General features: G+C 49.9%; 2 protein-coding genes across 53 annotated transcripts in view; both read right to left on the reverse strand.

The window, feature by feature from the left end:
• The window catches only part of MADD (MAP kinase activating death domain), a 40,810-nt gene extending 31,406 nt beyond the window's left edge, over window positions 1-9,404 (reverse strand). For 18 of the 46 annotated variants that reach the window (XM_046015491.1, XM_046015496.1, XM_046015488.1 and 15 more), the window contains exons 1-7: window positions 8,933-9,235; window positions 5,631-5,777; window positions 4,433-5,029; window positions 3,628-3,931; window positions 3,084-3,215; window positions 2,135-2,248; window positions 1,378-1,458 (exon numbers count right to left, since the gene is read on the reverse strand). In XM_046015491.1, coding sequence (XP_045871447.1) covers window positions 1,378-1,458; window positions 2,135-2,248; window positions 3,084-3,215; window positions 3,628-3,931; window positions 4,433-5,029; window positions 5,631-5,692 — 1,290 coding nt within the window. In that variant the 5' untranslated portion in view covers window positions 5,693-5,777; window positions 8,933-9,235. Of the gene's footprint in view, window positions 1-1,377; window positions 1,459-2,134; window positions 2,249-3,083; window positions 3,216-3,627; window positions 3,932-4,432; window positions 5,030-5,630; window positions 5,778-6,001; window positions 6,022-8,604; window positions 8,624-8,932; window positions 9,238-9,285 lie in introns of those variants that run through there. The other 28 variants (XM_046015514.1, XM_046015479.1, XM_046015478.1 and 25 more) reach the window with 7 other exon arrangements.
• Window positions 9,405-10,101: 697 nt separating this feature from the next.
• NR1H3 (nuclear receptor subfamily 1 group H member 3) lies at window positions 10,102-23,105 on the reverse strand. 7 transcript variants are annotated; one of them, XM_046015520.1, is made up of 10 exons: window positions 22,998-23,105; window positions 16,279-16,359; window positions 15,583-15,771; window positions 14,902-15,168; window positions 14,449-14,657; window positions 14,164-14,343; window positions 13,917-14,016; window positions 11,140-11,253; window positions 10,832-10,926; window positions 10,102-10,633 (listed from the first exon to the last, which is right to left on the reverse strand). In XM_046015520.1, the coding sequence occupies exons 2-10, from the start codon at window positions 16,319-16,321 to the stop codon at window positions 10,487-10,489; spliced, it is 1,344 nt and encodes a 447-aa protein (XP_045871476.1). In that variant the 5' UTR covers window positions 16,322-16,359; window positions 22,998-23,105; the 3' UTR covers window positions 10,102-10,486. The 7 variants fall into 7 exon arrangements, with proteins under 7 accessions (XP_045871476.1, XP_045871477.1, XP_045871474.1 ...); XM_046015521.1 differs by lacking the exon at window positions 22,998-23,105 and adding an exon at window positions 17,608-17,625; XM_046015518.1 differs by lacking the exon at window positions 22,998-23,105 and adding an exon at window positions 17,527-17,593.
• Window positions 23,106-23,127: the final 22 nt, after the last annotated feature.

The following is a 23,127-nucleotide window of genomic DNA, read 5'->3' on the forward strand; positions in this document are numbered from 1 at the left end:
TAGACAGTCATCTCCTAGGAAAGAGTCTTTGACATATGAATCCAAATGCTTTAACCTTCAGAAGATAATCTGAGCTATACAGGCTTTCAGTTTAAGCCAACCTGGCTCAAGGCAACTTAATCAAATCCAGAACCCAGGGCAATAGTTTCCAAATTTATTTTAGTCATGAAATGTTTTTCAGTCTAGACCAGTAAGGCTTCTTAAATATTAATGAGCACAGGAGTCACCTGGGAATGTTGTTAAAAATGCAGATTCTGGTTCAATGTATCTGGGGTGATTCTGCACTTTTAACAACCACAGGCCATGGTAATGCTCCTGGTCTGGTCCGTGAATCGCATTTCAAGTAGCAGGGGTAAGAATACAGGATTAATGAGCCCAGGGATCTTAGCTCCTATAAACATTTGAAGTACAATTCTACATATCAACCTCTCCATCTTATTAGTCATACTAAAGCAATCATCAAGAATGAAAACACAGCAAAGGCAGGCAGAGAACTTTCTCAACTTGCAATCCTCACCAGTCCCGGCAGTAACAAGACACCATATTACATCAGTAGGGATGAAGCAAGTGAGAGGGAGAGGGATGCTACAGAATGACCCATTTAAGCCCAAACAGATATCTAGAGGTACGGCTGAGCAGCTAAGACAACACAGAGGTTCCTGAAGACCCTTCAAATGAGAACAAGGATTCCTATAAAGAAATATGGAGCTGTCTACTGGTGGTCCTACATAACACACACAAGAGGAAGAAGGAATGGGGCCTTGCCACATGTTACCTTCAGGTACTGTGCTCAGCATGCAGAAGAGGAAGAAAATCAATCAATGAAAAATGTATTGAAAGGATTACTCAAAGAGAGGAATTTTTGAAGAAAGTATTCTACAGGGACCTAGAGATCAATTCAAAAGGAAAATCTGAAAGAAGTCAGATTGTCCAAATGACTAGCTCCTTCCTTACAAGACAGACAGAACGCTCTAAGGCCATAAAGAATGGCAGACATGAGGGGCGTCTGGGTGGCTCAGTGGGTTGAATGTCTGACTCTTGGTTTTGGCTCAGGCCATGATCACAGAGTTGTGAGATCGAGCCCCACATTGGGCGCTGTAATCACTGGGGAGTCTGCTTGAGATTCTCTTCCTATGCTCCTCCCCCTCCCCATGCACACTCTCTCTCAAAATAAATAAATCTTAAAAAAAAAAAAAAAAAATCTAAAAGCCCTTTTGAGATTCATCCTGATACCCAGAAATGGGACACACCTCTTCTTAGCTAAGAAAATCTAATCCACTTCATGTCTGAAAGGAAAGTGGCTCTTGGAACAGATACAGCCTCCAGGCTGCCCTAGAGTAGCCACTGCTCCCTTCCTTTTCTTCTCTCTTCACCCACCTGCTTCAGATGCTTCTTCAGCTCTAATGATTCTGGTTCTGGCAGGGTTGGGAGCACTTCTGCATTGGTGGGGGCAATCACCTGCACCAGAAAAACAAGAAAAGGCACGACCTTGGAATTAATTGCTCAGGAGTTACTCTTACGTAGAGGAGGTAACAAAAATAGCAAGTTGTATGCACGGTATTTTCACCCATATGTGAGCACGTATATCACGTATCCACATATATTTAAGATACACACATATGTAAATAAAAAGAAATACACCTTGGTGTTACTGGTGACTATCTCTACATGCTAGAGAACTGTGGTTTTTATTTATTTATTTACACGTATTTGTATTTTTAAAGTTTTACAACGAACACATACAAGGGTTCCTGCTGAAGTCTGAATGTACTCATGCCAGAGAATATTATTATGCATTTTAAGTCTGCACTGAAAGACACTTTCTCACTAGAAACCACAGCCCAGGAGAACCATCAGGTGAGCTACACTGTATGTCGTGTTCCCACAATCACAACCGCCTTACTGCTCCCAGATGCAGGGCAGCACTTCACTCCGGCAAAACTAAATCTGACACTCCTTTGAGTTCTAACCAGGGCCTATTAAGCCAATAAAGCAAAAGCTAAGCATTTAAAAAAATTGTTTCAATGAGTCACACAAGAGAAATCACCTAACTGAGGACCTTCCTGGGAATAATCTAGAAAAAGAAAACACAATCCTATTCTAGAATCTATAGTCCCTCGGCCAAGAACCTCACCCTATTGCTGTCCAGATCCACCAGCCATACGTCATCGGGCATTTTGAAGTCCAGTTTGTAGAGGAAGAAGCTGGCAGGGACCCCGATGATGTACGGAGTTGGAGCCAACAGCAGCTGTGGGAAGAAAAAAGAGGGTAAGAAACAAAAACTAAACCTATTTCGATCACTTAAAGATCAGGATCTTTTTAGATAAGGAAATCCAGGTCTACAATCTCTTTTCCAAAACTCTTGAGGGTAGGTGTGTTTCTGTATTCACAATTTTTCAGATTTTAGAGAGGTAACAGTATATATTCTGTACATTATATAACACCTGCAACAGTGTAGCCAGAAACCTATAATTATTAGGATTTACTTTTTAAAAAAATTTTTCATTTATTCATTTGGGGGGCGGCTTGAGCAGGGAGGAGTGGCAGGCAGAGGGAGAAGCAGGCTCCCCACTGAGCAGGGAGCCTGACATGGGGCTTGAACCCAGGACCCTGGGATCATGACCTGAGTGGAAGGCAAATGCTTAACCAACTGAGCCATCCAGGCGCCCCAACATTTACTTTGAAAGTAAAAACCAAAAATAGCACTTTTTTTTTTAAAGATTTTATTTATTTATTTGACAGAGAGAGATCACAAGTAGATAGAGAGGCAGGCAGAGAGAGAGAGAGAGAGGGAAGCAGGCTCCCTGCTGAGCAGAGAGCCCAATGCGGGACTCGATCCCAGGACCCTGAGATCATGACCTGAGCCGAAGGCAGCGGCTTAACCCACTGAGCCACCCAGGCACCCAATAACACAAGTTTTGACATCAAATCAGTTCAAGTTAGGTCATGGTTTACAGACAAATAAGTTATAATAAGGGACAGAAGATGAGTACTGATTTACAACTTCTCGGCACTGATCTCCCTCAGAGCTGGACAGAGCTGGAAAACAGAGGTGACAAAGCCAGAAAGCACCTGAAACTCACCTGTTCTGCTGATGCCATGCAGGTGGGCAGCAGTGGGATTACAGGAAACATATACTCCAGTGGGTAGATCATCGCCACAAATGCCATCACAGACATGGAGAGGGCATTGTAGTCTCGGGACTGTAGCACCACCTGCCACAAGCCATCCCACAAGGATCATTCAACAGCAGGAATAACAGGGATGATGAGAAAACAGTTTCCAGCGCTACCATTTAATTTCCATCTCACCATGCCTAGGGCCCCACGAACACAGCTTTCACAGTGATCTCTGCCCCATGCCTTACCTTCCTGGTTCTTGTTCCCCCAATTCCAGGACCACTTACTGGAACAGAACTACTGATATTTCCAGAGAATTAGGTCAGTCTAGTTAAGGATAATTCAACTGAGTGGCAGACCCTCTGAATACATTCCACTAAGAGTACCTTAATCAGCCCACACCTAGAGGGTGCCTGCTGCATACCTGGCATATGTTACCTTCTAGGGACAAAAAGATGAAAAAAATGTAGGCCCTGTCCTTAAAGGTCTAGAAAGCTGGCTCTCTCACCTTGTGCTCTAATAGGATGCAGGTTAGCACCTGAAGACAGGCATCCACACCCAGAAGTTCTAAGGGAAGGTGCAGTGGGAAATCCACCAGAGTGAATCGAGAAGGATCTGGAAGAGCGAAGGTCAGAGCTTGTTGGAGCTCCTGGGGTAGGACCTCAATGTCTACTCGCTTCTGCCCAGAGATGGGCACTGGGGAACGAAGCAATCGATAGATCCAGGCCTCAATCTCTCGAAGGTCATGCAGAAGGGCACTTGACTTCTCCTCCACTAGCAATGATCCAGTAAAGATGCGCCACATAGTGTCCCTGAGGAGCAGACAGCAGAAAACAGACACATAAGCACCAGGAGCTGATACCCTACCGCAACACAATACAGTAGCCACACGGTAAAAATGATGATATCGGAAAAGCCCGATCTTGGGGCTCAGCTAGGGCTGGAGGGTATATACAAGAGAACAAATGTAAAAATGTATACATAGGAGGACTTATACTCCTGCCTGCCTGAAACATCGAACTCCAAACACTATGATGTTAGGAAGTCTAACTCTGCAGCACTTTTCCCTTAGAAAGGACTAATACAATAAGCTTAAAGAGGTATATGAAGGACCGTAGGCTATGTTTTTTAATGATTGACCGATTTCTTTCTTTTAACAAAAGTTTATGCTTAAACGTACAACACCGTCTAAGACAACACTTCATTCTAGCTATACGAAGGACCTCAGGCTTCAGAGGAAATTTCCCGCCCCTCACAGACTGACTCATCTCTAACTGCTTCCCTCTCTCCTGAGTGTCAGCAGCAGACTGTACCTTTGTATGCCTCGAGGAATGCCCAGTTTCTTGCCCAGCAGCCGCTCGCTGCAGCAGTCCACGAGACGTTTGAGGGTGTACAGACATTCTCGGAAGGTGGAGAAGAAGGGATAGTGGCTGAGCACACACAGGGACGTCAGAGTACTATTGCGGGAACGGCTCCCTGCCTTGGCCCGGGGTTTGACCCGAGGAGACTGATTCACATCGGGAGCGGGGTCAGCACTGGGGGGCTGCAAGGACAGGCTAGTCTCTGAAGTCTCAGTGCCAACCTCTTCTGATGCACAAGTGGCACGGGGTCCTTCCTTCCCACGCGACCCTGCCCCACCTTCCCCCTTTTCTTTAGGCATACGCTTCTGGAAGGAGCGGTAGAAGTTAACACAGATGCCATAACGAGTGACTCCGGTGTCCTTGTCAGTGAGGGTGAAGACGAAAGAAGTGTCATCCCGCAGACTCATGCGCCGCTGCCGCACACTCAGGCAGCCCTCGGGCTGGCAGAAGAACACTACATCTGGGGGCAGGGGAAACTCGGAGTGGTCCTCCAAGGGGTACCGCCGTAGTAATTCAGGAGTCTGGGCCACACTATCACTGCTTGGGTGCCTGAAGAACATAAGGGCAAGTTTAGCAGCCTGAAGGGATAGGATGCCATTTCAGATGTTCACCATGGTCCAGAAATGAAATTCAAAATGCTATTTTGGATAAAGTAACCTAACTGTGGGACCTTGGAAAACATGGGTGTGGCTTGCAGTATTCAGCAGGTAGGCTAAATGAGATCTGTACTATTATGAAGATACTAATCTTGAAATGCAAAGAAAATTGCAGCAACAGAATTATTACTAATGCCTTCAGATGATTAGGAATTTAAAAGGTGTATTAGCTAACGAACTACCAACAGAGGGTATATAGGTAAAGAGCACAGCCTACTTTTCTTTTTTACAAAATCAGGAAACTGAGGTGTACAGAGCACATTTGCCCAAGAACACAGAGATGCTAGATAAGAGCAATTTTGCTCTGTCTCTGTTTCTCTGGACCAAGACTCTCAATCCACCTGACTGCTGTTTCCACAACTGGCACCTGTCATGATAAAATAACAGGGGAAGAGTGAGGAATGCAAAACAATGTGGGTGTCGGGAAGGCGAGTAATTACACATGTTGTGGTCATTGCATGTGACAAGATGAAAACTAGTCTCTTCTTAGTTACCTGGCCCCTACGATCACTAGATAATCAAGTAACCGAGGACAGAGCTTCTTCTTTTGCACCATGGTTCCAAATTCACCAGTTCATCTCAGAGAAACTTCAAGGCACCACACAAGGAGTCAATGTTCCCAGGAGGAATTCTGATGTTATCTGAAAATTCAAGTCCAATAGGAAAAAAGTACTGATAAAATCCACTGCTGTGCCCAAGGGACTCATCCCCCTCAGCTTTATTCCAGCCAGGGTCGGATGTCAGAAGGGCTTCTGTTTTAATTCTAAAGATGGGAGAACATGACACTTTTCCTAGTCCAGAGCTTGGTCAAGGCTTATGAACTCACAGAGCCAAATGTCAAGAAGTAGGATAAATAATGGCTCACCTCCCCCATCCCTACAAAGCAGCCCATTTCCAGCCTCACTCCTGGTGCTCTGTTTCTGAAAAAACAGAACCCGTTAGTCTCATCTGGATTCAGTCATTATGATAACAAAAACTAAGTCACTTTTAGGACAACTCCAGGGTATCAGGATCCAACCAGACTCTAATCAGCACTAATCTGTATTCCTACCTCTGGATGAAAACCTAATTATTTTCTGCTCTAACATTCTACATTCAGCTTCATGTGAAACTACCATAAAAACCGTATACTTCATGCACTCAGACGATAACAACAGAGGGCTACTCTACCCTGTGCACTCTCAGATGAAGAAAATCCATGTCCCAATTGCTTCCCTAAACCATTTTTTCTTCCCTCTTCAAGCAAGAAAGGGGCCCACGGGTTACCGCTACTAGCTCTGCCCTTGGTGCTGAATCATAGTTTTTCTCTATTCTAGTCCCAGGACTGGAATCAGCGATACAATACACACAGATAAGACTTTGTCCTTGTACCTCTTACACAAATGAAGAATTAGATGCAGAAATAACAGAATTCCTGCAAGAACAGGGAGAGGTGCTCAGAGGAATTGTAAACCATAGTCCAAAAAGCGGGAAAAGCTTATATGGTCTTAATTATAATTTATGTCCTATTGGGTCTCCATATACTTCTCTAAGCAAAATGTTTCACTCCACTACAAGGCTATCTTCAGTGCATACAGGATTCTACTTCTATACTCCACACATGGTCACACTAAGACCTCCTTTGCTACACGCACAGATATTCCCATTACACTACATACACACATGCCACTCCCGTGCACTCCCACACCCAGACGTGCATAATCCCTGTATGCTTAAGGTTCTATTTGATTTAGATAATGAGTTCTATCTTTTTCTTCCCTGCTTAATAATAAAGAGACTGCTCCACAATATTCTTGAATCCTCAAAATACTGCTCCCTCCCTTCTCTTGCTCCCAATAGAGGAGCTGCAGGTAATAGGATTCCGTATTGTCTCCATGGCGACTCAGGCACCCAGGACTATTTATAGCATAGCCACAGCCCCTCCCCTGCTCGGTGACCACAGAGTGCTAGCAGCTGCTACTCCAGAGTCGTCCAGGGCCCATAACAATTCATTCTCCTTGAATCTAGAGACACTTCTTCCACTGACAGCACCTGCTAATTATTACGTTATCTTCTCCCCATCTATTTTTAGTTTATACTTTGTTCTAAGTTCTGGATTTTGAGAGAGATCTCTTCTTCCCATGCAACGCAAACCGAGTTTCTATGCACACCATATGCTCATTTTAGGTTATCATTACCACCCAAAAAGTCCTTTGGTTCTCTCCAGCGCCATGGAGTCGTGAGCAAATTGTAGAAGGTGGGGCACTGTTATAAAGTTGATCTCTGGTCCTTGCAAGCAGAGTAAGAAAGGGAGGGGAAATAGAAAAATGAAAAGGGACATGTGTAAAAAGTGTAATTCTTTAATTATATGAAAATTGCTTAGGGCGAGAGCCGATGTATCTTAAAATAAAACAGAAATTATGGGGCCAGAGCTCAAGGCTAAGCCTTCAAATCTATGTTTACACTGAAAACCAAGGGCCCTTTCCTGCCAAAATCTCAACAATCACACCTGAAGTGTCTTCTACTAATATATTAGGGCATCAGGCCTTTAGCCTTAGTGGGATCTCAGCCCTGCCACTGAGAATCATTTGATAAAGCTCAAGTCATTATCACGCTCTACCATGTCCATCTCCCTCCGGAACGACAAGGACCCTGAGATCTTGTGACTATTCCAGCCCTAGTGATAGGATAGATTTTTAGCCACACTTCATATCTCATCAACAGCCACTCTGGTTATTCTGATTGCAAAGATAGGCTTTCTTCCACATTCTCTCCCCTCCCCATAAAGACTAACATCACCTATAACTCACATCCTGTCTTCATATCAACCAGACTCAGACTCTGCCTTTTGCCTCAACCATGTTTACTAATAGGGAGTCCCTGGTTCTCAGCTCCTACGTTCCAAAGGCATCAAGCTCAAAACGCATACCTATCTGCTTCCCCATCCACTCCATCCAGATGCAGATTTAGAATCCACAGACGTTTAAGTTCTCTATGTCTTTTCACCCTACAAATGGCCAGGTTTAGCAACGCTTTGGATTAGTCTCTCGTTTGGGGCAGAATGTCATAGTAAAACCACAGGAACCGGAGAGCGAGATGACATCTTTGCTGACGTGAGCACAACAGAAGGCTCTCTCCCCTCCTACCCAGGCAGTGACCTTGCAAGCGCATCAGCACAGACCGGCCAGCGTGGGGGAGAACGAGAGCAATAAGGCAGGCAATAGGCAGGGTTGGAAAAGAGGCGAGGACAGGAAGAGGAAGAATTTAAAGATGCGCGAGGATGAGGAGGGAAGCAGTTGCAGAAAAGATGAAATGGTATCTCGATTCTCTAACAAGCCAGTTTTGAAACACCAAAAAAAATTTTCTTTTTTCGAAAAAACCAAACATGATCTCCAACCCGTGATCAAATATAAGGTGCACACGGCGCGCGCGCGCCAGGTGCTTATCCCGGCTCGGTCCCCGGCAAGACAGCTCTGCCCGCCCCCTCACCTGCTGGACAGTTCTCCCCCGCCCACGTCCCGAACCAGCGCCACCAGCCAGCCGGGCCGGAATCGAGTCCAGCCACCGCGAGCTGAGAAAGCCCATTCCCGCAGCCCGCACCTCTTCCGAGGCTCCGAGCGCCCTCCCTTCTAGCCCCGCCTCCTTCCCTCAGGAACCCCCCCCGTCCCCCTCCAGACCCCACGCCCCCCATCTCCTTTAGGGCCTCTCCAAAGGTGGCTTCCCCCTAGAGCCCCTGTTTCCTCTCAAAATCCATCTCCCCCGGGGAGCCCCGTCCCAAATACCCTCCCAGGACCCACTGTGACCCGGACCTTCCTACCTCCCGATCCTTGGGGAACCGGCCAGGCCCAGCCAGACGGCCCCCGGCAGCTGAGTGTCCGAAGCTCGCCGGTTCCAGCGCCGCTTCGAGCGCGCGCGCCAGTTCCGTGTCTACACCGGGGGGCGCGTACCACTCCGAGCCAGTGAGGGAGGGGGAGGTTGAGGGGGCCGGGGGCTGTACCACGCACCACCGTGGGGGGACAGGGCTGCACCAAGCCAAGGGCTGAAGGGTGGAGCTAACCTCGGGAGAAAGGAGGCTACGCACGCACCTATCCTTGTGGGAGTGGGAGGGCGATGGGGAACGCTGGGCCAGCCCAGCGCCAAGCGTACCACGGGGAGAACCCAAAGGAATACCTTTTGTCTAGGTTGCACGAAGGGATTTTAATTTCACACGGTAATAGAGCCTATTTCGACGAGATGTGGATTAATCTGGAGGCGACTTCTCAAGATAACACTGCTCCAGAGACTCTCTGAGCGTCCCCCACACCTCACCCTCCCTCCCCCCGCTAGCGGTTTGGAAGTGCCCAGCAGCCTGGACTGCAAAGCCTGCTGCCCCGGAGGTGGAGCCTACCAATTCAAGGACGGCGCGGGGGACCGATGCCGGAAGGCGCGGCCGCCGTCTCACCTACACGGGAGCGCGCCGAGCGAAGGGGGCGTGAACAGTGCCGCGGTGTCCGCTGGGAAATGGAGTCCAGCCCTTCTGACAAGCCCAAGCCGCAACGGGGCAGCCTCCCGATTCCACAGGGCCTGGGGTCCTAGAGCACGGACTGTTGTGCCCTCCTTTTATTTTTATTTTTTTATTTTTAGGTACCAACGGAAAACCCGAGGCATTATGGAGGCGCGTGCAAGACAGGTGCATGGCTGGGGTTTTAGTTCTGAAAATTCACCCACGCTACTCCTCGGAAAGACAACCCGATCCCACCTGGATCATTAAACGAAAAAGGCATCTAACCCTCAGCATTTCATTCACCCTCATCGGACTAGTAAGAGGAGGTCCCCTCTCGCTGCCAAGGCTGTCACTCGTGACTTGTCTCCCTTTTCTGCGTCTGGAGGCAGATCTTAAAGGACGGTTTCCTCCTCTGTGGCCGTGCCCCCACCCCCAACCCAGAATGGTTTCGCTCATCCTATCTTCCTTTTGGTCTTTCTGTACAAAGAGCGCCAGGCCTATCAGTGAGGCAGCCCCGAGGCATTTATGGCCAAGCCGCAGAATGACAGCCGAGAATTTCTCTGGGGGCCCTGTGGGGAAAACAGGAAGTGGAGGCAGGATGAGCAGGGCTTGGGAACCTTGTGCAAAGTGGCCCCCAGGTCCATCCATTTGGTTGGGGCAGTACAGGCTTCAGATGGAGCACAGTTTCAGCAGGACCCTCCACTGCCCAGCAGCCACAAATTCCCAATCCTTTGACTCTCCTTTAATGTCACTCGAGGATCTCCTTCGCCCAGCTCCGAGGAATGTTTGCCCTTCTCAGTCTGCTTCATCTCTAGGAAGCAGCCGGGCACATCAGCCATCCAGCCCAGAAAACAGAAGACATGGGGGTGGGGGTGGGAGGAAGAGCAGTCATTCGTGCACATCCCAGATCTCAGAGAGCAGTGGGGGAAGCTTTTTGTCCTGCAGGCGCAGTGCAAACACTTGCTCTGAATGGACACTGCTCAGTGTCCGGAGGCTCACCAGTTTCATTAGCATCCGTGGGAACATCAGTCTGTCCTGGGGGAAGGAGGGGACAAAGTACAGTTTCTGCCTCTCCCCAGGGAAGGGGGCAAGGGTAGGGAAATTGTGGGAGAGGTAGCGAATTGTCTGTGCAAGATGTAGTCAGGGAAGGATTCTTGAAGGGAAAGTAGATGTGTCAGGGGATGAGCCTCTGGGGAGGAGAAGAAGGGAGGGGAGACTCACGGGGAGACTCACATGGGGGTGGTGGATGGAGACGTAGGCATGCAGGGCCTCCACATATGTGTGTTGCAGCCTCTCTACCTGGAGCTGGTCCTGCACGTTGGGCCGGTCTATAGGTCACCAACAGAGTTGAGGAGCAGGTCTGGCCAGGGTCTTAGTTCTATACCCCAAATCACAACCCCCCAAATAGGGACCTACCCCCCACCAGCCTCTCCCAAAGTAGCACAGCAAGGGCTCCACTCCCACAATTCCCGCCCTATGGGGCCTGCAGCTCCGCTTGGTGCAAATCTCTTCCTCCTTTTCCCTCTTGCCCCTCCTCGCACCTGCAGAAAAGATGCTGATGGCAATGAGCAAAGCAAACTCGGCATCATTGAGTTGCAGTTCGTTCATGGCTCTGGAGAACTCGAAGATGGGGTTGATGAACTCCACCTGCAGCCCTGGGGAGGAAGAAGGGAGGCTGGGGCATGCAGCACAGGCAGCAGGAACTTCCTTTTCTCCTCCAGCTCCTCAACTTAGGGGAACTGTTAGGAAATCACTAAGAAGTCTCCCGGGGCTCTGCTGGGTAACATTAGGCAAGTTTCTTAACTTTTCTAAGCGTCCTCTGTGACCTGAGAATCCTATCTGAATGTAGAAGACTGCTGTGATGGTGAAACCATAAAGCAGGCAAAACATGTAGGGTTGTGCTTGGCACACAGGAGGTTCTGGATTCAATGATAATACTGCTGTCACTGGAATTCTCTAGAAATAGAGGCAAGGCTTGTTTCTGTTTACAAAGAAAACTTTATCACTGGCACCTGGCCTTACTTATTTGAATACCAGAGATACATTTCATGTTTCATGTCCCAGCAAGAAGATAGCAATGTGGTTGAGGGCAGGGACTGTGGCATCACACTGCCTGGGTCTGGGTCCCGGCTCGACCATTTATTAGGCTGTGTGACCTTGGGTAAGTTATTTAAGTTCCCTGAGCCTTGGTTTTTCCGTCTGTAAAATGGGGATAATAACAGTACCTCATTGGGTCCTTAGAATGGTAACTACTATATAAGTATTTGTTAAATAAATAAATGAATGAATAAACTTAAAACATAGAACCAGTCTTCTTGTGAGGAGACTGAAGTTCAACAAACCGTGACTTACAGTCATGACACCAAAGAACACTTCTCCCATCACTGTCTCCTCGCCCCACCCCACCCTGTCCCTGTCTGTCTGCTGTCTCTCAGCAGCCTTCTGCTAACTTTTCCAGGCGACGCTCCCTGATTAGTCACTTCCTGTACTTCTCCCCTGATGTTTATCAAGTGTGTATTGAGACAATTGAGACACTGAATGGACAAGAGCCATTTTATAAAGCCTTTCTTGGAGGGTTGTTGAGCCTCAAAATGTGCTGAACGGCCCCTTCATACAGAGAGGATGAGGTTCTGGATCTGGGCTGTGCGCCCTGCCAGCTCTGCTCCTGGTCGCTGAGCGTGGGCCTCCGCTGCTCTCGGCCCGCATCCTGAGCTGCCCACCCTGTGCACACACAGCAGTGGATGCAGAGATGGACCTGACAAAAGAGCCCCTGGCCCTCCTCCCCAAGACCTCGCCGACAGAAGGAAATGAGAGGCAAACAGGATGGCAGCAAAACTGCTCACATCAACGTATGGATAACTAGGTGCCGATTCAGACAGCACGAGCCTGCAAGTGCTAAAGGAATGCCCAGGCAGGGGAAGGGCGAAGTGTTCAGAAAGCAGGGTGCTGAGGCACCTGAGTGGCTCAGTGGGTTAAAGCCTCTGCCTTTGGCTCAGGTCATGATCCCAGAGTCCTGGGACCAAGCCCCACATGGGGCTCTCTGCTTAGCAGGGAGCCTGCTTCCACCTCTCTCTCTCTGCCTGCTCTCTGTCTCCTTGTCATTTCTGTCTGCCAAATAAATAGATAAAATCTTTAAAAAGAAAAAAGAAAGAAAAGAAAGGAGGGTGCTAGGAAGGAGGCAGTGGCCCTGCTTTGGAAGGATGGGGATAATAAGCATTTGGGGACGAGGCAGATAAAGGGAGCAGGGCTGGGCTTTGAAAGCTGGCGAAAGTTATCAAATTGCCCCATCAGGTGCCTATACACGCCAGCAGCACCCGGGGCAACTGATGGCCACAGAGCTAGGGTTTAAGGGAGGCCTTCCTAGAAAGCTCACGGGTGGGCCTGTGTTGGAACAAGAGGCACGTAAGCTGCTCTGTCACCAGAAACCGCAGAATACTATGAGCTCTGCCCTGGAAACCAGGACCTACCAACTCCGAGAGAATGAAGTCACTGCTTCAGCCCTAGTTCACAGCCAGCGCCCTCAGGTGTTCAACTCCTCAGTCTCCTGATAAACCGAAGTTCTAGTCCCTCCAAAACCCTCTCAGCCTCCCATGCTTTTCCACCCCCCCTCCCATAACACAAACGTTACCGGCAACTGAATATGAGGAAGCCAACACCGCTTAGCCCACAGGCAAGTAGCAACGAGCAGCACTGTGTGTGCACTAATTCTTGGAGAAAACACTCGGAGTACAGCACGAGGATGGGAGTGGTTACTCTTATCCTAAAACTGCCCTCAAATTGCCATGTTCCAACATGTATTTTAGCTTTTTGGAAAAAGCAGCTGAAGAAGAGTGGCGGGCGGGGGGAACAGTCCACACGATCCTTAAAGAGCACAACCAAGTTCATCGGTAAATACTAAAAGGCTCAGTGCAGCGGTTTTCAAGCTTTTCGCCCTCACTGTGATATTGTTTCTTCAAGCAAAGCATTATGCAGAAGCACAGTATTAAGTGGGGTTTCTTGTTTGGCTACAGAGAGGATGAAGGACGGTCTTGTACCTCTCTGTTCCTCCTCTAAGGGGACACTTCTATGGAGCCCCAAACCCCTCGGGCTCCCCAAAACACTGAAAACCACTGGCCAAATGTGACAGAGGTCAGATGTCTCTTTGCAGCAGCTGAGAGAGGCCTATCACCACTCCAACTTTCTGTCTTGGAAAAACAAGTGGAGCCTTCCCTATACAGCCACCCAAAACCCTGGGCCTGTATCTCTGTAGTCACTATGAGCCCAGTGACAGAAAGTGTCTTTCCATCCAACCCGATCCTTTTCTGACCTCAGTTCTTACCTGCTTTGGCAAAGTCTTCCCGGTTATAACTGAAATCCTTGAGGAAGGTGATACTTTCACTCCCAGGGTTGTACCTCCGAGATGTCTCCAGAAGCATCACCTGCACGCAAGTAGCAGACCTCAAACAGGGACTCAGAAGGCTGGTCTTGGCATGGGGCCCCTTCGCTCCCCACCTGGCTGTCTGGAAGCCCCCGTGGGAGACAGTCCCGCTCTGCTTCTCCCTTCACCCCTCGGCCTTGCCAGCCACCTCGATCGCAGAGGTCTTCAGCAGGGCGATCTGGTCCTCCCGGCTGAGCTGCAGGAAGCCAGGCAGCTGTTTGGCAAAATCAACGATCTCCTGCACAGAGACGATGGCCAGCTCAGTGAAGTGGGCAAAACGCTGCTGACGGGCCTCCCGGCTCTGGGGATCTGGTGCCATGGGCCAAGGCTACCCAGCAGGACAAGGATGGAGAAAACGAACTGCACTGAGTCAGCTATCAAGAAGCCGGTGGTGCTCTGGGCACAGCCACCTCTCCCCTGTTCCCTCGGTTACCGTGACTCGAAGCCGGTCAGAAAAAGAGCGTCTGTTACACTGCTGCTGGGCAGCCACCAGCTTCTCAATCATGCCCCGCTGCTCGGGACTGAGTTGGGGCAGGACTTGGGGGGGTGAGGACACCCGTGGGGGCATGGACGTGGCCTGAGCCTGCTCCTCCTCTAGCCGCTTCAGTTTCTTCAGGCGGATCTGCTCTTCTGACAAGACACCTAAGGACAGGGTTGGACATGAGGAGGGGAGAAGAGGGGGACACAAGAAGCAAGGATGGGACAGAGGGGTAGTTTGAGGCTCTAGAAAAGCAGAGAGCACTGGGTAAAGTCAAGGACGAGATTTTTAATTCATATTTAGGGACCACGTAGGAAGACCCTGTAGGCTCAGCTGCCTGTATACTCTCACACCCCGGCAACCCTTTCCCGTCATCCTCCCCCCACTCCTGTCCCCACACACACTCACACTCCTCCCGCATGCCGGCCTGGCGGCATTTTCGAAGACGACACTCCTGACATTTGCGACGCATGTAGGTGTCCATGGGACAGTGGCCCCCACTGTGGCAGACATAGCGCGCCCCTTTGATGACACTGCGGCGGAAGAACCCCTTGCAGCCCTCACAGCTCAGCACGTTGTAGTGGAAACCGGAAGCCTTGTCCCCACACACACTGCACAGCTCGTTCCCCAGCATTTTGGGGGCTGGCCCCTTTTTCCGCTTTTGTGGACGGAGCTCTGGAAACAGAGGAGAGACTTCACGTTCTTCTCCAAGAAGAAAACCCCTGGTGCCCAGTTGGGCCGAGCACTCAGTGAACTTCATCCCCTTCAGTGTATGCTGTCTAGTCTGTTATGACAAAGTAGCTCTCACGTGCCAAGTGCTATTCCATCCTAGGTACTGCCTGAGCCCTTTACATGCACTGATTCTCCCAACTGTAACAGATACGTACTATTATTATTTCCATCTTACAGATAAGGAAACTGAGGCTCAGGAAGGTCCAAGGCAGAGACAAAATTCACATTCAGATCACTCAGGTCTAGTAGAATCCAAAGCCTTTGGACTTAACCATGGTCTCAGAAGGTAAATGGCCCTAAGGTACCCCTCCCAGATCCAGGGGGCCCCTTCCTCCTCCAAATCTAACAGCTCCTCACCTGTAGACTCTGGAGGGGTATCCACCCCAGGGAGCAGGACTGCAGGCTCTGCTGCCTCCAGCCCTGCCCCCAGAGAGCCCCCACCGGACTGGGGAGTGCTGGCTTCCTCCCTGAGGATGCAGGTGTTGCCTCCCAGCGCCTGGCTGCTGGCATCTTGTGCATCTGGCTCCCACAGCTCCGCTGCAGAGTCTGAGCCCCAAAAAAGAGGCATAAGGGGGTCTCAGGTCCCTCCCATCCACTTCCTTAGCGTCCTTCTGGGAAACTGCTCATTTCTCTCTACCCCTAGAGGGCAGCAAAATGTTGGCTCAGGCTTCAGGACCTGGGGTTTATGTGGGCTCTAGGGCTAGTCTCTTGTAATCCCCTGCACCTCAGTACCTTAGATGAGGATGTTAACCTTTGTCCCCTTGAAGGGCTGACATGCATCCACTTCAGAGGTCAGACAGAACTCTTCAAAGCCAATGCTGGTAGGCACCAGACAAACCAGCTCTCCCCAGCAGCAAGCCCACATTGAGAAGGACCAGCACCAGACTCAGCGTAGAGGTAGTCTGGGCAGAAGGAGGCAAGCAATACCGAGAACAACTCTGGACTGCTCTCCAGGGAACAGGTGAAGGCAAGTAGTGAAGGAGGCTGATTCCCGAGGGAGGAGAGGAGCTGGGATCTGAGCTCAGAGGAGAGGGCTGGAGTGAAGAAGCTTACCAGGTGAAGCATCAGGCACAGGGGCCTCCAGCCACAAGGACATCTCTTCCTGGAGCCCTGGACATTACCAAGGAGGCTGTCCTGCAGGAATGACCGAGGTTACCATCTTCAGAACTGGGGCCCTCTTTGGCCTCATCAACCTCCTCCTGATCCTACGAGTACTCATATACCCACCAACATTTACTTGCTGTGTATGTATATATTGGCCTGTGCTAAAGCTTTATATGCCTTCCTCTAGATATGCCTATGATATCAAGACTATTCTTAAACCCATTTTATAGATGAGGAAACTGAGGTTCAAAGAAATTAAGTAAATTGCCTATAACCACACAGTTAGGCAATGGTAGAGCCAAGATTCCAACTCTGGTCTGACTCCAAAGTCTTAGCTGTTGGCTAAGCTGTTACCACCTTTTCTCCCCCAGGGACCTTCCAGGCCATCACAGAGTGTCGGGGCACATCTGTCCAGCTTCTGTCAGAGCCCCTTCCCTTTCCTCCAGCACTGAGGACAGCCAAAGTTGGCCAGGACTAGGGCATGGGATTGAGGCTCACTCACCCAGTAAGACTCACTGTTTGTTAGACAACTTCACTGCTGTCACTTTCCAGCGTCTCAGCACAAACCTCCTACCTCCAGGAGTTGCTCCATTTCACAGCCAGGACCCCCTCCCCCAGAACCCCTCAGGAATTATTCTGGACCCAAATAGAATCCTTTTGCTCCCTGGGCTGCCATCACCATCATCATCCTTCACTTCTCCCCAGAGACCCCTAAGATCTACAGGGTAACCACCCATCCCCTCCCAGACTCACACAAAGAGCCCCAGGCCAGTGCTGAGGAGCAGACCCACCGGATCCCCAGGCCACCAGACTTCCCGGCTGGGGAAGTCTCTGGAGCCCCCTTGCTGGGAGGGGAGGGCGGTGCAATCTCCTGTCTGGAGACCTTGCCCTGGGAGCCGGAGCTGAGCAAGTGAGGGACCGGAGACCCAGGGAAGTAATGTGGGGAAAGGCTGAGGGGAGGGACTGCCAAGGGGTCGGGCCACTTCTCCTTCCTGCTAGGCAGACCGTTGACGACTGACCAGAGCCGTAGCCGCCATCCCCCACACCCACAGGGCAGCTTCCCCACCATGCTGACTCCTCCCCAGCGCGACTGCCCGCCCCCTCAGTCCAGCCTCACCCCTGCCCCCCCCCAACCACGACAGTCCCATTTCCCTGTAGACCCGCCCAGTTCCACATCTCTCCCCTTCCTCTCCTCACCCCGGTGGCTCTTAGCTGCTCTTACAGAAGGACTGTCTCCCAGTCACCCCCTACCCCAATCCCGGCAGCCTCCAGAGTCACCTCGTGGAGCAAAGGTCCCGGCACTGCCTGGAATTGCAACACTGAGCCTCAGCCTGCTTTCCCAGCCTCCCTCCTCCTCCCCTGCCTCTGGGAAGGGCCAAAAGCTCTCCCGCTAGCCCCAGGCCTCAGCCAAATTAGTATAATAACTCCAGGGGTGGAGAGGCGGGTGCTCATCCTTCCAGGAAGTCTCTGAGTGGCGGTACCCTGCAGGAGGCCACCAAGATATGAAGAGGCCAAGAGAGAGAGGAGCAATGGCAGGGCTGGGATGGGGGTGGAGGCAGAGATGGCAGGTGACCCAGGTGCCAGCCCAGGATGGACCTGGGACGATATGCAGGTTCTCACATCTGGGAACCATTCATCTGAAGTGATGGTAGGTTCTATCCAGCATCTACTGAGACTACAGCCATAGCCATCCTGCCCTGCTGCCTGAAACGTGAGATCCATCCCTGAGAGGAGATACTATGTTTTATTGATTTTATCTACCCTGTCGCCCATGGAACAGGGCCTCGCACAGAGCAGGCAACAGAATAGGAACTACGTTCCTGATTGTTAAATGAACAGGTGAACAAAAAAAATAATATGATCCTCTTCTACACCTGAGCTTTCAGCACCTGAGCTCTGGGCCTGTCTTTGCCTCTGCCTCTTCCTGTGTGATCTTATTAAATGAGTTACATAGTATCTCTGAACCTGTTTCCCTACCTTTAAAATAGGGATGGTAATAATAATGGTGTTTGCCACATAAGGTTGTCATGAGAAGTACACAACGTATTACATAGCTCAAGGGTGGCACATAGTAAGTGTTCAAGAAAGAGCTGCAGTTATCATTCCCCTTCTCAATCCTTTCATCTACAGGTCTTCCCATCACCTTGAATCTGTACACTGTTAACTTTCTAGTGTTCGTTTCCACACACAAACCCCTCACTATCTATCTCTTTTGGTCCTTAAAGCAGCCCCAGGAAGGAGGGAGGGCAAGTAACAGGAGCACCATTTCACAGAGAGCACTGAGCTCATGGCAGAGCCCCTGCCAAGACCACACACAGTTAGTGACCAAGCTGGGGTCAGAATCCAGATGTCCTTGCTCTAGTCCCTGTGCTCTTTCTTTCTCCTGTGTCAGAGTCCAGGAATACTCTTGTCTGGACTCTGTGGAGTCCAGTGGCCAGTGGAGCACAGAGACGGAAGAAGCGAGGGCTGGTGGGCTGCAGTGGGAGAGACAGGGAGCCCTGGGGATGGTTCAGTCCAGATGTGGGAGGCAAGGAGCTGAGGTTACTGCTGGTTATTCACCCCCTGCCCTGCTCCCAGTTTCCTGCTCCCAGGCTCTTCCTGTTTTGCTGTGAACTCCAGTTCCCATGGGCCCCACATTAAAGGACAGAAGGACAGAGGGCCAGGGCAGGCAGCCAGAGGGAATGAAACAGATGAACAGGGCACCAGGGAAGAGATGAAAAGGGGAAAGAGTGGACAGAGGGTGTGGAGGAACAGGATGGGAGAAGGACAGGGAAAGCAGAAACAGAGCATGGTGAGAGATAGGAGGAAGCACAGGGTGGGGTGGGGGAGTAGGCGGGGGCGGGAGAGCAGAGACGAGAAGACTGCAGGCTGCCTGGTGTTGCAAAATCTGCCCATGTATTCACTTTCACATTTCAGAAAAGCCCCTCCGACACCATCTCAAAGTTCTGCCTCCAGTTTTAGCTCTTGTTCCGTCTTTTCACAAGGTCATTCCCTCATAAGGCCACCACCCTTGTCTGAGCATCTTTGAGTCAGGAGCACAAGGCTCTCCATTCCTCTTGCATGTGTTCCTTTCCTGATTTTCACAAAGGCCCAGCTGTCCTGGGAAAGTAGACACCAGGACTCCAACCCCTGGGAAACTGCAACCATCCTGTCCCAGCACCCACACCATCCAACCAGTTCCCTCCTCCTCCTTCCCCCACCCCCAGAAGTACAGCCAGAGATGCCACTGCAGCACCTGGTTATGAGGAACGTGGGACGGCACGTGCTCTGGGCCTTGATGACCTATCTTCCGGGGGTTGGAAAACACCTCTCTCATCTACTCCTGATCCTTAGCTCCCTCTCCTGACACCCTAGTCGTCCAGGACCCCGTGACCACAGGCGAGCCCTACCTGGAGCCCTCTTGACCCAGGTTAGCACCAGTTGCTCAACGAACAGGGCGCCATCTTCCTCCAAGGCAGGGAATCAGTTCGCTTTATCTCAAGTGGAGAAGGAGGAAGCATCAGCAGCCCTGTACTGCCAGAGCCAACCCTTCAGGTTACAGGGGTTCAGGAGCACCACCTCTCCCTGCCTTCCCCCCATGAAAAGGGAAAGGGCGAGGAAAATGGGAGACAAACCCTGCTGGCACTATCTCCACAGAGTTTCTGCAGGCCAACCGCTGGGACTTCTCTCCCAAACCAGAGCAAGTAGTCAGACAATCAGCAGCTGGGGTCACATGTCTCACTCTGCCAGACCCCCCCTACAGAATGGTCCCACCAGCCCACGGGTGTTAGGTGCAAAGTCTCCCAGTGCCGTGGGGCCTTTCCTAAGTTTCTTTGGCTCCTGGGGGATCCTAGGACCTCTGGGGATCTTCCAGGTCCTATTTGTGAACCCCAGAACCTAGAACCAGAGGCTTTTCCTTGCAGCAAAGGGAAACTTTAAGCAAAAAAAGAGGAGCATTCACCAGTTCATGGTCATACATAAAACTTGAAAATTCCCCTGAAAGTACGTGAATTCCCATGAAGCAGGCCACAAGGTATGGTCTGGAGGGACAGACTGGGGAAACTGGTTCTTGCTCCCTCCTTCACCATTCTGGAAAGATGCAGCGTGGGGGTCATCTTGCAGGGCACTTAAACAACTTCTGCCCAACCTCCAATCACAAGACAGAGAAGAACCCAGGAATTTCTGTTTCCCAGGCCTACAAGTTCAGAGATGATATACTGGACAAAAAGGAAAAAAGTAACATTTATTACTACATATGTTTATCTTTGCATGTGTGATTTATCCTCGTATATAACCCTAGGAGACAGTCACTAGCAAGTGGGCCAATATCAAATCTGAATACAGGTATAATGGACTCAAAAGCTCAAACTCATCATCACACAAACACAAAACACCTTACTCTACTACACAAAACTGCCTCCCCAGATGGAAAAAAATGGTTAACTCACCTGGATTTAGGTTTGCTTCTGACAACACAGGGTGGAACAGTGGTTTCCAAACCGGGTCTCATTTTCAGAGATTCTAATTTATTTGGTCTGGGGTAGGCTCCTATATCTACCTATCTATCTATCTACATGCCTAGTTTTTTGTATCTATAGTTAGGAACCAAGGCATGGAGACCACAGAACCATCTGGTAGAAAATATGCAGAAGTTGGGGGTCAAGAAACCAGGGCTTAGCTCTTGATTCCACCATGTACTTCACCCTTCCTGGATTTGTTTTCCCTACAGAAATGAAATAATATCTGCTCCATCAATCCCTCCTACATGGGATACTTGCAGACACAAAGGATACAGACATACTTTAGCAAGTGGGAAGAAAAGCAAAAGATGAATTTGTTCTATTCGCCAAAATTTAGTGAGCCCAAGATTTACATTCTGAAATCATAAAGGTCTGGCTACATTGCAAGAAGAGTAAGGGACATATTAGAAGAAACATTCAAGAATGCCCATGAATATGCAGAATTTTGCCCATTAGCTGTGCCCCCATTCAACCCCACTAATGTGAAAAGGTTTCCTTTGTCAGAAATCTCTATTGAAAGTATTTGGGCCCCCCCCACCCCCCCACCCCCCCCCACCCCCGGGCTCTCTGCTCCGCGGGGAGCCAGTTTCTCCCTCTCTCTGCCTGCCTCTCTGCCTACTTGTGACTTCTCTGTCAAATAAATAAATTAAAAAAAAATTATAAAAAAAAGGGGCGCCTGGGTGGCTCAGTGGTTTAAGCCTCTGCCTTCGGCTCAGGTCATGGTCTCAGGGTCCTGGAATCGAGCCCCGCATCGGGCTCTCTGCTCCGCGGGGAGCCTGTTTCTCCCTCTCTCTCTGCCTGCCTCTCTGCCTACTTGTGACTTCTCTCTCTGTCAAATAAATAAATAAATAAATAAATAATTTAAAAAATAAATAAATAAAAAAGAAAGTATTTGGGGCCACTCAGTATGGTTTAGCAATGCAGTTTGAGTGGCCTGTAAGAAGCAGCCCATTTTAAAGACTAATTGGGAATCAGAAAACTTGAGTTTTAATCCCTTCTCTTAAACTCTGTGACCTTGGACAATCTCTTCTCTCTGGTTTTGTTTCCTTATCCTTTTAAGTAAGGGCAGTAGGTTAGATTGGGGATTCAGAGATGCTGACTTATGGAAACTACTGACATTCTTCATGAACCCTAGAGATTATATGCAAAATTCCATTTGTGTGTGTGGACATTTTTCCGGAAGGTGGGGGGGGGGTGGTAAATTTTCATCTGATTCATAAAGGTCCTTGTGACTAAGTAAGAAGATTAACAACTATTTTACTACCCATACTTCAGTTCTCAATTTCTATTCACTCCTCCATAATAACTTTGTAAGGTATACGTAAGTAATTGGATCCGAAGTCCTAGGGCAAAATTATGACCCTGCCTTCTCCCATATAGTTCTGATCAGGTTTCATTTCTCCAACCATCTGAAGTGATTTTACTTTCAGGGGACAGATCTGATCAAAGCATCCCAACGGTCTAGTGATTCTGGAGCTGTGAGTCAAGCCCAGCTCAGTCACAAAGCCATAAAGCCAAATTGGCTGCACCCGGATCCTAATGGCGGATGCCTGGAGGGTCTCTGATTCTGCAGAAACTTCGCTTACTCCCACTTTATGATATGCTCCTTCCCTTTTATCTCTATATATCTACCTCCCCATTGGTCTGAAACTCCTCCCCTGTGGATTCACTGCTTTGGTTTTGCAAAGTCTGAACATACTGTGCAACCTACTCGTTTTGGAGGAAGCATGACACCTTCCCAGGCATCCAAAACTTGGAAGTGGAAGGATGGGAGGGCAGAGAAAAAACTGTAACGGAAAGTGAGAGGTCTCCTGGAGTTTTGCTCAAAGGCACGAGCTGTATGTAGGCTCACTGGGACCAACTTCAATAGCATAGGGAGTCCAAAGAACTGTTGACACGCTGTGCCCTGCACCAAACGGAGCCTCCCCGGGGCAAAGAGCCAGGGCCAAGGCTCAAATTCCACCAGAAGGTAGGGGCGTGGAGCGGGGTGCCCTGCACTTCCAACCCTTGCCTGAATTCTGCAGCGGCTCTGGCTCTGAGCTCAGGCCCAGCGGCACCCCGGCCCGAGGGGGCGCTCGCTCTCCCAGCCAATGTCCGGCCCACAGCAGGCGCCACCTTGTTATTCGGTCTCCGTGGCGGGGGCCAACCGGAGCTCGGGGTTCTCTTTACCAAGACAAGGTCTTCACCATCTTCTACCGCGCGAGGTTGCGCTACACTCCCACGCTCCTCCGCCGCAGCTGCATCGCGGGCCTCCTACACGCATTCCCTCCCAAATTCCTCCTTCTCCCACCATCTCTGC

This window comes from Meles meles, chromosome 8 (assembly GCF_922984935.1).
Source record: "Meles meles chromosome 8, mMelMel3.1 paternal haplotype, whole genome shotgun sequence".
In the NCBI taxonomy this organism is placed as follows: Eukaryota; Metazoa; Chordata; class Mammalia; order Carnivora; family Mustelidae; genus Meles; species Meles meles.

Excerpts from the sequence above, each read along its gene's own strand:
- NR1H3 (XM_046015520.1), bottom strand. The coding sequence starts at position 16,321 with ATGTCCTTGTGGCTGGAGGCCCCTGTGCCTGATGCTTCACCTG. Across the intron at positions 15,772-16,278 it reads TGTGCCTGATGCTTCACCTG|ACTCTGCAGCGGAGCTGTGG; the intron begins GTAAGCTTCTTC and ends TTTGGGGCTCAG. Across the intron at positions 14,344-14,448 it reads CTGACCGGCTTCGAGTCACG|CCTTGGCCCATGGCACCAGA; the intron begins GTAACCGAGGGA and ends CCTGCTGGGTAG.